Genomic DNA, 15,294 nt, shown 5'->3' on the forward strand with positions numbered 1-15,294 from the left:
AAGTTCTTCACTCATCTAACATGTAATACTACCTTCTTGTTTTGATAACTCTTTATCAGAGGAACTCTAATGATAAAGCAAATAAAGGTATGAGATGTATATGGTGAGATAAATAAGACTTGTCTTCTTTTCTGATTGAGTTTGTAACTGTCGAGTAGTTATCCATTACAGACATGTGTGCATAGTGTGTGATGAGTTGGTTAAGACCAACTACTTGATGGATTCCATATAGTAGATATTATTTTGGATTTAAAACCAATTTTTGCACAGCTCTAACTCTGGTTGGGGTGATTTGCTTCAACGAGTTGGACTTTTACAACACAGTCTCAAACACTACCTCATTAATCAATTAATTAATATTTGAGTATATCAAGATTATATATTGACATAGTAAAAAAAATTAGAGGATTTCAATATAAAAATATATGTGAATCCGGTACTTCTATTTCTTTCTATAACAAATACAATTGGTTAGTCACGAATGGTAGTTGAGTAGTAACTCAATGTAGCTAGCTCATTGTTATGGGGTGTATTCCCTCGACTATTTGCATTATCTGCAATGCTCTTTGTAACTGTAACAATGATATGTAATTCATAAATGTTTGTGCATTCCTTTTAACAAAATGAACAATGGTTACCAACAAACCAAAGAGACCAATGGCTCCACAAATGGTAAATAGGCCAAAGAAAGGTTGAGGGCCTAGTTGCTCATTTTGTATTTTGCTGTTTGTAGATCCACAGTTGGTTGTGGACAACATCTTCTCTTCTAATTTTTGCACTTCTCCAGTTTCTATAGCTTTTAGGGTTGCTCGAGATACGTCAATTGCTAAACTTGAGCCTTTTGGGAATGCCTTCATCAATGAGGTATGAAAGAATATAAATATCTCATTTAGAAGTAATTTTTATTTGACTAATAAATAATTGTGTGTATCATGAGATTATTAGGATCTAATATAGATTTTTACGATGCTAGGTTAATAATGGACCTTTATGCGCCTAAAAAATATCGTTCATATGTATACCATGATTAGTTTTTTTTTATACTTATATACCATGATTAGTTGGTCATATATATGTGACCCACTATTAAAAAAAGAATTGCAATAATTGAATTAATATGTATAATATTACTTGTTATCTTATCAATTATTAGATCTAATACTGGGTAAAAAGTCAGAAATTTTATATTTTTAATTCATTTTAGGTGAAAAAATAAGTTTATTTAAGATTGATGACAATGAACTGAATCTACTCACATAGTTTGAGATTTACAATTAATTGATTCAACTTAATTCATAAATCAAATAAGTTGAACTTACTTCTTGAATTAAATGAGTTGAATTTGAGTTCAAAGTTGAACTAGTTAAATAAATAAGTTGAATTTAAACTACTTATAGTTAAATTTAATTGTTTCATAAACCAATTGGTTATATAAATTTATCTATTTATATCTAGATCTATCTATCTATAAATCTATGCATATATTAAATATTTTATATTATTGAATTCCTATAATTATCAATAGTTAATTTAATATTTTTGTATGAAATAAATAAATAAAAACATGTACAATAATTAAAAATTTAACATATACGTATATATATAGTAATATATTTATATTATTAAATTGATATAGTCAATTTTTTTTATTAATTCCATATATATTTTATTTATGGATAAAATAAATAAATAAATAAAAATATATAAAATAATTATAATTTTAAATTAAGTTAAGTTAACGAGTTGAACCGAATTAATCAAGAGTTTGAATCAAATCAAGAAGCTGAAAATAAAGATTCATTTCCAGCCCAGTTCATCCTTCAACAAAACTTGAATTATTTTAAAATATGTAGTTTTCTCTTTATGGTAGATTGTTAGCACAAGCAGCAGCATAATTCTTTCCTTCCTAATATCATATCTCCTAAATTTCAATAATTTATTCTCCTCATGTGAAAAATTATGGTCAAGTTATTACTCCCTCTGTTATGACGTTTAAAATTTTGCCATGTAATTAATTTGTTGAATGTAAAAAAAAATATTAAATAATTTCTTAATATATTATTTATCACTCTAATTAATTACTCATTTACCTTTTTTTATACACTACTCTCACTGAGTATTAATTAAGGATAGTCTTGAAAAAAATATTTAATGCAAAATTGGTTTTATAAAATGATATCTATTTTGGAACAATTATTTTCTCTAAAATACCATATAATCTGAAACGGAAGGAGTATTAGGTAGTAAATTTTCAATCTAACATGTAGGATGACAATTGTAGGGAAATGAGATAGAAGAGAAACTCACAAAGCCTAATCCACCAAGCTTCAAAGTAGGTCCTGCTTTGATGTAGCCCTTGCAATAAGTAGCTAGGAAGACATCAGCATGAGGGGCAATGGTAAAAGAAGCCACAATTTCTTTGTTCTCAAAGGCTCTTGGGAAATCATGGATGGAGTCAAATACCCTGATATTCTCTGGCTGGAATTTGAGTTCATCAACTAAGTAATGGACCAAAAAAGTGTTCTTGTTGCAGCCTATGATTGCATTTGTCCTCAGCAGTGTTTGTATATCTGGCACAGATGGTTCAAGATGGGACACTGTCATCATAGATGAAAGACTCGCTGTAAAACTTGAAGTCACTATGAGAATAGCAAATAACCAAGGTGCTAGCACAGCTCGAGCCAAGTTGCTCTTCACGGGTTCTCCTACATATCAAAAATATTCAAGAGTAACAAATAGAATTGGTTCTTCATACGACTTAGTTACTACAAAAGTTAACAACTTTCGATTATATGATAATTCATGACAGGAAAACTCTAAAAAAAATAACTTTCAATTAGAGTCATATCACATTCCAATCTTGGTGAGATTGGTGCGTGCTATAAAAAGATTGAAAGTAGAAGAATAGGATATAACTACAACTTGTGTCATAACTTGAACTTTTTGAAAGGAAAAAAATATTTAATATAATGTTTTGTTTATTGCATTATTTGTTTCTACAACCAACACAATATCAATACATATAATGCGGCCATATTTAATTGATGTATTAAACCATGCCACAATGTCAATTTGATGAAATTGTAAGAAATACATAATGAAGTTTAGAGCTTAATTAGCGCGACTTACTGTGTACAAAGAATAATGTGGTGACAGAAAACCAGAGAATGGCCCCGAGACTCTTCAACTCTGAATTGTTTTCACCTTCAATGAACCAGATTACAAATGCTATGAACAGGTGCATCACTGCCATCAACATCCACATTTCTTTTGTGAAAGCATCCATAAACATCCAGGTTTCCTTGGATCTATCTGGCTTTACTTTCACCACCATGGCTATACCAGATTCAACATACGGATGAGAGAATTCGGCAAATGCATATCTATGTTCCACCACTTGAATATCTCCAACAGCAGCATCAAGGGCCTGCATTAATCAGAAACACACATTAACACAAGATTATTAATTTTGTTCCAACACAATTATGGAGTTGACCCTATTTGCATAAATTTCTCAATAACTATAGAATAAAATAAGAAGTAAAAATGAATTAAGCTTCTCACAAAAATTAAAATTACCTTATGAAGAAGTTAAACGAAAGAAAAAAAATATATTTTTAGTCCTTGTATTTTGTAAAATTCTTGGTGTTAGTCCCTATATATTTTGGTCCCTAAACTTTTAAAAATCAGTGTTTTTAGTCTCTCATGACAGACTCTATTTAACAATGTTAACAGTGTTTATCCAGAGGGACTAAAATACTTATTTTTCCCTTAAATGAAAGATTTGGTATAAATTAGCTTATGCATAAATTAGTTTTTTAACTTATGTGAGAAGCTTAATTCATTATACACTCTTGGTTTCTTTTACAACAAGCATAGGTAATGATTTTACCTTATTGTTCACTTGTTCAACTATTTGATCATAAGAGCCATAGAATGGCACAAAAACAAAAGGCAGGTGATATGGCAGGCGTTTCACAACTGATTCAAAGACATTGATAGAGAAACCCGTGAATTGGGTTTCATTCAGTCTCTTATCATGGCTCACATTCACAAACTGAGGACATGGATCAATGGCTGGAACCCCAATTTTCAAAGGTCTTCCTTCAGTGCTATTGTAAACCCAACCTTTTGGGACTGTTTTCAACCCACCAGGCCAATCCACAGAACCTAAAAGCACTCTAGCAGAACCAGCCCTACTAGTTCTTCTTGTGTTCACTACCATATGCTCTACAAGGTTCTCACTGAAACCAGACCCTGGTGACCAATTTGCTAACTCTTTGTAACCTTTTCCAATAACATTAACTATCTTAAAGGTTGGTGGTTCCAATAACATTTTGTCCTTGAAGCTTATCTTCCCACTAAGACCCTCATGATTACTATGTAAAATATTTTCTGATAAGGAAAAGTTCCCTTGTGATTTCTTCAATGCATGAGTAATGGTCCAAACAGCATCATAAGCCCTAAGAGCAAAGATACTTGGTAATTGGGAGTTTTCTTCTTCAGGGTATTCCAATCCAAACTTTCTCCTAAACATGAATTTGAAGCGTTTGAACGTTTCACTCATTTCCATGAAGTTGGTTTTGCACCCCACAACACCTTGCATGTTAAACATGACAGAAGAATCCAATGAATCAAGATGAGTAGCTACATCATCAGCGATGATCCACACCGACCCTTCTTCCATAATTCCCATTTGCTTTGCCTTCTCTAATAGCAATGTGGCAAACTCTAAGGAAGATTGAATAATCAAGAACACCCTATTGCTCTTGTTCTTGAGCCTTACAAGCTCTTGTTCTATGTAACTTTCTATTGGGTTTGAAAGAGTGGTTGTTATTGAAGGAAAAGCAACATAGTGATCGATTTCAGCATTAACTAGACGGAGAGAATAGGAGAGTCTTGTTAATATCTCTGAATGAGAGGCAAAGAAGTTGTTGTGTTCGTAAATTGCTGTGACCTTTCTCCAATTGAATTGGTGTATGATGGATGCAATGCAGTGCATGTGGAAGGTGACATCGTTGCCCATTTGGATGAAGTGTGGCAATGGGATTGGTGTTATTTCTGGACTAGCTGTTGAGGTTAGAGATATGATGGGGACATCTTTGGAGCTTTCATCAATTGAGTGGAATAATGTTGATGCATCGAGTTTTGTTCCTATGACAACTTGCACTTCCTTGTTGTTTGCAAAATCTATGTGTAGATGCATGAAAAAATGGAGAAAATGAAAAACAAATTGCTTGAAGGATATATTCAGTTACTAAAAGCAAAATCATATTTCTTCCTTCACTGGCTGTGGTGAGATACAAAAGACAAGATAGAAGAAGAGTTGGGGGTGATATTATGCGACACAAAAAAGGTGGTCGAGATACAAGTTTATGAGTATTTTTTTTTTAAAATTGGGGAAAATTACTTTTACACTCTCACATTTAGTGACGGATCCAAGACCTTAAGTCGATGGAGACAAATTATAAAAAATAAAATCAGTGAATTCAATTATATAAATATATATGAAATAAAATACAAAAATATAAAATTTTATTTACAAATTTAATTAATTTTAAAAATTGAGGAGGTATAAGTACACACCCTGAAGACAACCTAGATTGACCACTGCTCACGTTTACATAAGAACAAGGTTAGTATCACACTCTTTTAACATATTTCTTCTAATACATATTTTATTCAGGTTGAAATTTATTAAAAAAATATAAAATAAAGAGAATAAGTTATTGTATAAAAAGTAAGATATAAAAAAAATTGTAATTTCTAATATATTTAAATTATAATGGAGAATGTGTTAACAAATGAAAAATTATCAAATGATTTGAGACTATTATGATCTCAAATAATCTTTATATAATATTAATAAAAAAATAACTTATTAAATAAGAAGTAAGACCTATAAATAAATTAAAAAATTTCTAATAAAAGTCAGTTATTAACGAAGAGTATTAAAAAAATGAGAAATTATCAAGTGATTTGAGACTATTATAATGTCAACCAATCTTTGTATAACATGTTAGTCAAATATTATTAATTCCTTAGTGTAATTTTTATATGTAATTTTTTTCTTCTTTTTTCAAAAAATGGAAGTCGTCGTGTATAGGAAATACGAATTACTCTTGTCCCAAAAGTCCACTATTTCGTTGACATGATTAAGAGGTTATCACCGGCGAAAAGTATGGAAAACAAGAAATGGAATCAAATCAAAGAGGTCAAAGTGACACCCCATGCCCATTTCATTGACGTCCGAAGATTAAAACAGATAAAGCCACAGAGGAAGACAGGGTTTGATGGTTGACAATACTGTTGTGGGGTTTGAGGAGCTTTATTTAAAGGCACCCAAGTGGGTTATCATTTCAAAGATAGTTTTGGAAAAGAAAAAAAAACTGTGTCATATTTGAGATACAAAACTTGCATAATTTTTAAGTTATTTTTATTTTTTTAGATTAAACAATGTCATTAATATCATGATATGAGACAGTTTAGTACTGCCTCGATAAGAAAATGTACAATTAACACCAATCTAATAGTACAAATTTTATAAGGGGTATACTAAATTGATCATTTGAAAAGGAAATTACACTAATTTAATAAATAAAAAAGCCTTGAAAAAAGAAGAAGAAATATTGTCTTTTAGCTAATGAACGCTTTAGATTTTTCAACAGAGTGACTGCTTTAATTTTCTTAAAAATGGTCTGTACTCCATAGAGATTATATGTTTACTTTATGATAAAGATTTGAATTATATGTCATAAAAAACAAGAAAAGCTTTTCTAATGTTTAAACTCTTGATGCTTTCAAATTTGAAAGAAATATTTTTTTTTGTATTATTAAAATAATATGTTTGATTTTCAGCATATTACTTAAGGAATAATTGAAGGTGTGTTTGTTTTATCTAAACTCCAATTTTCAAGACACATTGAATGTCAATCTCACTTTCACAAATCATTCGCGTTTAATATGAACAAACGGAATATCAAACAGTACAGGTACAGTCTTAGACACATAAATTAGAAAGAGTTCATTTATTAAAAATCAGTTACTCCCTCAGTTATAAGGCTCAAATACTTAATATATTAAAATTAAGAAAAAGTGATTCATTTAATTGATAGTGATAAATCTGATCCAAATTAAAGATAATATTTATTCTTTTTTAGAAGACCAATTTTAAATATTTATAAGACCAATATTTATATGTGGTGTTTGTTCTTCCTAATAAGATTGACTCCGATGTGGTAAGAAAAGGCATTTCAAGTAATAAGATTGACAATGCAAATGGGTGGAGCTTGATTGAGGAGATTAGAAGGCTTATGCAACTGTTTTGTCGCGTCAAATTATCTCATGTTTTTTTTTAGGGTAACACTTGTGTGGATGTTCAAGTAATTTTCTTTTCTTGGGACTTTGGTTCCATTGAATACCAACAAAAAAAAAAAAAAACTGACGATTTTTAAGTTTAAGGAATAAAATATAAAGATTATATTATATTAGTATAATGATTTTTTTACAAACACACCAGTATAATGATTAAAACGTAAAAATACTGTAAGTGTATAAACTAAAACTTGAGGTGCAACACACATTAGGGCCAAGTTAGTCACGGTTAACGATGTTAACCTCTTCTTTTTAACGGCAAAGACCATGACAAATTTGAAATTACTAGTATAGAAATTGAAACATGTGGTTTTTAAGTATAAAAACTAAAAGATAAAATTTCTGCAACTATAAGACCAATTGAGTAATTAAATAGAATTAAAATTAGTTTCATTAAATATAACTTTAACCATTTGCTTATAATTGTATGATTAAAAACTCAACATTTTTTTTGTAGAGAGAGAGAGTTGTAATTTGTAAATAAGAAGAATAATCGTGCCACAAAGATGGGAAGACTATGAAATGAAGAAATTGAACGTTACCAGCAGCCAATATAGTAGGAGATGGGTTCCCATGAGTATTATTATTGAAGTTCAAGGCAAGCTTATAACAACTTTGGCGATTTACATCTTCCATTGCAACTTCCATTGCTGTCTTCTGCTCCTTTCCCACTCGAGAACTCAAGTCTATGATTGCTCCAATATTCACAACAATCTTGGAGTTCAATATTGGGCACTCTATGTTGCTGCCTTCTATTTCATAATCATTATTTGCATTAGCAATAGCTTCTGACCACACCCACAGAAGCAGGAGTACCCACAATAACGGAAAAGAAGACATGGAATTGTTCAAACTTGAGGGAAAAGTTGAACTATTATTGCTTACAGCTATCTATCCACAATTATGTTCATATTTATATATGGGTAAGTAATTAAATGACATATGATTAGAGAATAAGAACATTATTATATAGTAGCATGTGTTAGTCCAAGTCTTCTGCTTTTGGATACTATCTTCTGAATAAAAAAAACCATATATTGCGTATGAGCGTAGTCACTATTGTAGACTTTTCAAGGAAAAATATTTAAATATGAACTTCAAAATTTCATTTGCTTATTTTAAAGATTTAACTTCTGAATTGAGACAAGAGAATTGTTGAATTGGTCCTGAAACTTTGCTTTCTACTCTGCTTCCCGATTGTTTCTTTCTTTGGCTGGAGCCCGAGTAAACGAGAAGAACATCATTATTCATTGATTCTATTACAAGCAAGGAGTTAGGGTGTGTTTGAGAAAGTGTTGGGTTGAACGTAACCCGCATTTTTTCCAATCCATCAAGGCACTCACTTCTCTGTTTGAAGCTTTGGAAAGTGTAAATGGTCGTTTACAACACTACAAACACCAAAACAAACATGTACTTAATTTTTAACACATATCTTGAAAAGACTAGTAAAAAACATTTAGTGAGATTTATCAAACGATATTAATCATTCGAAAAATAAATATTATATTTTTTAATAAAAAAATATTTTTCTTTATGTAATAAATTTCTTTGTATCAACATGTGTTAGTCCAAGTAGAGGAAGCTTAAATCTCTTGAGCATTTGATCTGGGATTAGATAATGACATTGATGGGAATGATAAAAGGAAGGGGGGCCCCAACAGCTATCTTGTTTGCTTTTAAAAAGTTTGTCATTATTATTGTCTTTTTTTAATAATAGAACTCTCTCCCTCTCTCAATGGTGGGCTATTTAGCAAGAAAATAAAATTCTTTAAATGAACTTACTCCCAAATAAGACTTAAACCTCATTAAGTAGTTCTTGGACTCAATTGATTTGCTAATTAATATTAAACTTCAAACAATTTAGTTATTTCTTAATAGATTTTGTAGATAGGTTAAAATAGAACAGACTTTCATTGTATGCCATTCATTCTATGTTTGATATATTTAAAAAAGAAAAAGAAAAGAAAACACATAACATTAAAATTGATTCAGTTTTTTTTTTTTTTATATAGAGAAAATTGATTCGTTTTAAAGAGAATATAATAGACATAATTATTTGTATTATATTTTTTCAAGTGCAAAATACTATGGAAACTTAATAAAAAAAATTGTTATAAATAAGTGCTATAAGATCCCATCTTCCGTAATTCTCTCTAGTTTTTCCTTTGTGGCACCAGATCGTTCAACTACGTCAACATCCATTGATTCAGAAATATGCTACTCTTTATGACAGCCAGAGATGAACCCTCATTAAGAAGGGGCAGGGGTCCAGATCTCATAAGTCATAGATAACCAATCATCCAATTCCAAATTGCATACAGGAGTGTGCAAAGTCCATGAAACACTTTTGCAGGACAGAAGAGGTCACTACTAAAGCTTTGCCAGAGATTCTACTTGTTTCCTCATTCCTGTGTAGCCCAGTGAAGGAATTTCACGAATTTTAAAAGTCAGAATTAAGACCCACACTGATAAGCAAGATACTCCAAAATAGAATTGAATTTCAATAAATGGACAAAAACACAAATCTTACAAAAGATGGGTTACAAGGATTTACAGCAGGCAGACAAAAAAAAGCTAAGATGTCATTACAATAATACAACCAAAGCATAGACCACAAACAAGCTTTTCAGTTGACCGCATTATTTTTAATTCAATGAATACCCCGGACGGCACTTCCTATTGTAAAACTGTAAACATACACAAGGGAAGTGACTCATTATTGAAGAGCCAACTGAGCTTTTCTCCCTGATCGAATTTTTTGCAGAACTGTCTGTAATCGGCTTTGCTGGCGATATTGTGAAAGACTAGTTATGAATTCTTCACCTTTGGCTGCTTCATCACTGTCTGAAGTTTCACGGCTAGCAAGCAGCAAGGGAGCCACCTCAGGCAAGAAATCAATACCCGCTAAGTGCTGAGCCCATTTGTAAGGACGTGAAGTTCTATCACCATTGAACATTATAGCATCCCCAACAAAGAGCTTAGCTGACTGCATCACCATCCAAATGAAAACACATGGCATATAAATGCAATGGTGATAGAATAAATGAAATTTGCAGATAGACAAATGAAGTACACATCAACATGTAAACAAGACACCCAAACCTGGTGAGGAAGCTCAAGACCTGTGTCATCAGGGAATAAATCGCTTAAGATGTCATTCTCGGGACCATCATTAGATGCTTTGTTTCCAACACATATAATATTCAACTGCATCAAGTACTCAAACTTTAGAGTAGTGAGTTTTGCAGACTCAAGATCAGAAATCTCGTCATCATACACATGGAGATTGACAGTAAGTGGGTGAATTTGAAATATTCCTTCCTGGTCAAGGCTCTCCTTGCCTTGAAACCTCCTTGGCCTTTTACTCTGTCTCTGACCATCTTCTTCATTAGGTTCATCATTTTCCAATTTGGGACTCTCCACAGTGATGGAAATGCCTAAGTGATAAAACCACACCATAGTGAATCCCTAGACTTTCTATTTTTGGGTCAGAAGAAAAAAGAAATAGGAAATTTGAAGGAGAATTGAGATTAAAATATTCAATTGCTTACACAGCACTGAAGTGTTGTATAGCAAACACATTGAGAAAGATGCCAAATATTAAATCCAAAGTAACATGGAGTGAAGACCATTAATAATCAAAATAGTACTTTAAATCTAGCAATAAACTTCTTTCTCTTTACTCATTATCCAGTGATTAGTGTTGAGACTGTAATTATTTATATCTTATTTTGCAGCAGCTAATATTCCAGATAATATATAGGAGTGATGTTGGGGGTTTGAAGTTGAATCATCAACAAGATACTGAAAAACTGAAGTTTATAGTCGTCAATCAGCAGATATTCTGAAGCTGCAATAGCACTGGATATTGGATAACAAAGATTCCAATCAATAAAATGCTAGAATTGACACATCAACTCTCAAATCTCAATTACCAGTCTCCTTGTGAGCTTGATGATGGGCAAAAGCTTGAGCATCTTTGACACTTCCTATAATCTCCACATCAATAGATTCTCCAAACGCCTCCTTTTGAGCCAACAGCTGTGAGTAAATCACATAAAGAGGTGGTGGAAGCAACTCTGCAGAATGATGCTGCTTTAGTTTCTTAGTATGCTGAACTCCTAATTGATTTTGCACCGGCAAGGATGCTTTCTTAAGAGACTTGAGAAGTGAAGGGAGGCTAGATAAGAACTTCTTTCGGCTTGCAATTGTCTCCAGAAGGGTTTTAATTTTCTGTTCCAGTTTGTCATGAAGTTTGCAAAGCTCTTTGCGCTGATATAATATTGTAAATATAAAGTATAACTGTATAAGAACATTTATCATCATTCACAAGAAAACTCAAAAAAGGCAAAATTATTACTACAAGCTTTAAAAATGAATGAACGGAACAAGAACATCTCAACTTTAACATAGTAGGTCAAGATGCTCATTATACGAATGACCTAAATGTCCACACTCATTTGGCAGGAAAATGCAAATAGAAGTTGCTCTCAATCCCTTTGTCAACATAGTATCAAGTCAAGAATCTACAATCTTATTATATATATTTATATTACCAGTTCTCAAATACAGAGAGACACATTGACACAAGGCCACCATCTATTTACCCTCAAATCCTTCTTTGAAACAACAATTAGTTTATCAATACAAAACTTGAACCAGAAGCAGAAGCATCCATGACCACAACAATACAATTCAACATTTACAAATATCTGAAAATTAAATAGTTCCATTGTCTCTTTTTGTTCGTTTATTGGACAAAAACTGACTTCCATTTATAGGTAAATCCTGGAACTTGCTAAACTACAAGATCCCAAAGTTTCTTAAGCATATTAAACATCTGATATCAAGAATCAAATACACTAAGAGCACAATAGTATAGGCTCAATATAGCGTACATTGCATTCTTTCCAGGAGTACATACAAGGTTTTAATATGTAGTCTGCAACCGTAACATTGTTTTTGAGGAGTAAACGACCGCAATTGTGGCCAGATCAACGTCATTTATCCGCAATTTCCCACAATATCAAGGAACACATCTAAACCATGACTGCAATTATTGCCACATTGGCTGCATTTATCTGAAACTTTCAGCAATATCAAGGAACGCAACAAAACGGCGACAGTAATTTAAAGGGTCTTGTAAATCGGTGCCCTTAGGACATTTGTTAAGGGAAAAAAAAAGAGAAAATATATATTGTGGATATCACAAGAGAACATAAAAAAAGTTATGGGCAGCACAATTTTGAGCTTCCAAATAAAAACATTTCTTCTTTTAGTTTCTTAACCAATGCCCTAAGGCCACTGTTTAGCATTTGCATAATTAAAAACCTTCCTAACTCCGGAGGCTTCAACATCCAGTAACCAACTTCGATTCAATAAACAGAAGCAAATGCGATTCTGACTCACCTGGAACAGCTCAAAATTGAGCCTCTTAAGAACGACATTATGCTCACTGTGATTGGATAAAACAGAATCCTTCATATCCTGCGGCGCATCGCGAAAAAACTCTTCCTCCGACACCACTTCAATATCAGGATACTTCGACTTGGAATCGTTACACGCCTTTATCGCTTTCACGAATTGACTCTTCTCGTAAGTCAGGTTCTGAAGCTGGTGTGTGGCGAGTTCCAGAGGCGCCTTCGCACGCTCCGTTTCCGTTCTCGCACGCTCCTCCTCCATCAAGATCGAGCGATTTGCCTGAAAAACAAAAAACGCGAAACTCGCGTTAGAAAATCCTTTACGACGTCGCATTGCGGAAATAGAAAAAGAAACCCTAGCGAGTGAGGGAACCTGGCGGAGAGTGACGAAGTGAAGGAACGTTTGAGTGAGGAGCTCTCTGAGTCGGAGAGTGAGGAGTGGTTTGGGTTTTCCCTGGTTCTTCAGAGAGAGAATCTCGGCCACGATGTTCTCTATTGAGGCTTTCGTGTCACGCAACGTTTCATGCGGAGATTCCTCCTCCGAATCGCGGTGCCGTGACAAAGAATGAGGAAACGGTTGCTCGTCGCCGATGGAGACCGGAACGACAACCGCCTCCTCCGTCGTATCGCCGTCTTCCATTGTTGTTTCCGCGCAGTGAGTGTGTTCGGGTGTCTCCGGCGGGTTCTAGGGGATGAATATTAATTGAACTTTATAAAAAAACCTTAATTATTTGGAATTATTTTTAACGAAATTAAGAATTTTTTTAAGACTTAATTATGTTTAAGATTGATTGAAGTTTGTTAATACATGTTTTTTACTAATTAATATATTAAAACATTTTGCTTTAAGTCTACAGTTAAGTGATAACATTATTTCATCATCACTTAATTGATATATTAAAATTTTTAATACATCGTTAACTTAAAATAATTGATAATTTATTGAAACTTTAAACATATTTAAATCTTTTTTTAATTGGTTTCTTCAATTTTAAAAAATATTTGATTCCTTGATCTTCTATTTATTTTTAATTTGATTTATATGATTAATTATTCATTTGCAAATTATTAACTTGACCAGGATAATTCCTTTTCCTCCTGGTAGGGTGCCCTCATCAAATATTGTTTCATGTCATCATCTAAGTGTATTAGTTCACTAATCTCCTTCAAATTCCTATTTTATTAACTCATAAACCAAACAACATTATCTTAGTTACTCAAATCATAATCCCTTGATGCTGCAATTTGAGAATTTGATTGTTCCTCTCATTTGTATGTTATTAGTATAAGTGATTATTCACATTAGTGTTCACGCGTGAATAAAGTATACTAAAAAATTGTTGCATATGATTGTATGCATATTGAATCACACATTTTTGTTTATGATTGCTCATTCTAATCGACACGAAAATTTTGTTTGTGTTGTATTGGCTTCTTTGTTGCAGTTTGCATCTTTGTTTTTGGGATTTTCTTTGATTCCATTTTGGGTTTAGGTATGATTCTTTTGGGGGATCGTTTATTTGAAATCACTTTAGGTTTAGGGTATGATCATTTTGAGTGTGACTGTTTCCTGAGTTTTTAGGATTGTGTCATTTTGAGTTTTTGGTTTAGTTAATAATTTTGTTTGTTTTTCAGAAACAAGTAACCTGAAACTTGAAGTTGAATTTCGTCATGGAGGTCAACGAGTATATAGGTGGTAGGTGCATCAAAGGTCTTTGAATTTGACTTAGATCGTTAGTTTCTTCAATAGATTACTACTGTATTAAAAGAGCTAGGATACAAAGGGTATACCAAGTTTGAATTTAGTATGATTATTAAGCAGGTGAAGAGATATGGCGTTACTGGTATCAAATAAGGGCCTTATTTGAGTGACTTTTAGTTGTAAGTTTTCAAAAAAAATTAAAACAACCAATTTTCAATTTTTAAGAATTAGTTTTAACATTTTTTTTCTCTAAATTTTACTCAATAACTTATTCTGAAATTGACTTAAAAATTATTTTAGGTCCATTTTTATCAAACATGCTTGATTTAAAAAATGTATTTGAAATTTGAGCAGTTAAAAACTAAAAACTCATAATCACCCTATGTATGTCTTTGGGTAATGGATTGTAATCACATCCAATGATCCAGGCTACGTTCCTATTGAAGATTATTTTCTATTGAAGATGGTCGAATATCAACATGATAACCCAGAGGATGACAGTGATTATCACCATGAGGGTTATTTTGAAGTTGAAATACATGAAGAATACCAAGGCAGAAGAAGAGTAAACAGAGAATGCAAACCCCCACTTTTTTAGCTGAAACCACAATCCCTCCTATGCATGTTAAGACCGCATATTGTGAGTAATGACAATGCTGAAATTTCAAATGGGTATGACACTAAAAGTCATCATAGCATGAATGGATTTTCAGATAATGAACAAGCCAAAAGTGAATGTCAATTGTATAATGTTGCAAAGGTATGCATGACCATTAAGCTATTCGTTGATCCTAAACA

General features: G+C 32.3%; 2 protein-coding genes across 3 annotated transcripts; both read right to left on the reverse strand.

Moving 5' to 3' along the window:
• Nucleotides 1-408: 408 nt before the first annotated feature.
• LOC114384484 (glutamate receptor 2.7-like) lies at nt 409-8,251 on the reverse strand. Its single transcript, XM_028344156.1, has 5 exons — nt 7,917-8,251; nt 3,893-5,190; nt 3,130-3,427; nt 2,308-2,705; nt 409-851 (listed from the first exon to the last, which is right to left on the reverse strand). The coding sequence occupies exons 1-5, from the start codon at nt 8,212-8,214 to the stop codon at nt 510-512; spliced, it is 2,634 nt and encodes an 877-aa protein (XP_028199957.1). The 5' UTR covers nt 8,215-8,251; the 3' UTR covers nt 409-509.
• Nucleotides 8,252-9,848: 1,597 nt separating this feature from the next.
• LOC114385315 (THO complex subunit 5B-like) lies at nt 9,849-13,492 on the reverse strand. Of its 2 annotated transcripts, none has more exons than XM_028345337.1 (5): nt 13,168-13,492; nt 12,784-13,074; nt 11,310-11,646; nt 10,477-10,811; nt 9,849-10,360 (listed from the first exon to the last, which is right to left on the reverse strand). In XM_028345337.1, exons 1-5 carry the CDS (start codon nt 13,432-13,434, stop codon nt 10,091-10,093), a joined length of 1,500 nt encoding a protein of 499 aa, XP_028201138.1. In that variant the 5' UTR covers nt 13,435-13,492; the 3' UTR covers nt 9,849-10,090. The 2 variants fall into 2 exon arrangements, with proteins under 2 accessions (XP_028201138.1, XP_028201137.1); XM_028345336.1 differs by having other exon boundaries at nt 11,310-11,676.
• Between the last annotated feature and the right edge of the window lie 1,802 nt (nt 13,493-15,294).

This window comes from Glycine soja, chromosome 14, assembly GCF_004193775.1.
Source record: "Glycine soja cultivar W05 chromosome 14, ASM419377v2, whole genome shotgun sequence".
Classification (NCBI taxonomy): Eukaryota; Viridiplantae; Streptophyta; class Magnoliopsida; order Fabales; family Fabaceae; genus Glycine; species Glycine soja.

What these genes read in the sequence shown, in the direction of transcription:
- LOC114384484 (XM_028344156.1), bottom strand. Translation starts at nt 8,214, where the DNA reads ATGTCTTCTTTTCCGTTATTGTGGGTACTCCTGCTTCTGTGGGTGTGG. An exon ending in TTGAACAAGTGAACAATAAG is followed by an intron (nt 3,428 to 3,892) that starts GTAAAATCATTA and finishes TGATTAATGCAG; the next exon opens with GCCCTTGATGCTGCTGTTGG. An exon ending in AGCTTGGTGGATTAGGCTTT is followed by an intron (nt 852 to 2,307) that starts GTGAGTTTCTCT and finishes TCATTGATGAAG; the next exon opens with GCATTCCCAAAAGGCTCAAG.
- LOC114385315 (XM_028345336.1), bottom strand. Translation starts at nt 13,434, where the DNA reads ATGGAAGACGGCGATACGACGGAGGAGGCGGTTGTCGTTCCGGTCTCC. An exon ending in ACTTCGTCACTCTCCGCCAG is followed by an intron (nt 13,075 to 13,167) that starts GTTCCCTCACTC and finishes TTTGTTTTTCAG; the next exon opens with GCAAATCGCTCGATCTTGAT. An exon ending in GTCTTGAGCTTCCTCACCAG is followed by an intron (nt 10,361 to 10,476) that starts GTTTGGGTGTCT and finishes ATGGTGATGCAG; the next exon opens with TCAGCTAAGCTCTTTGTTGG.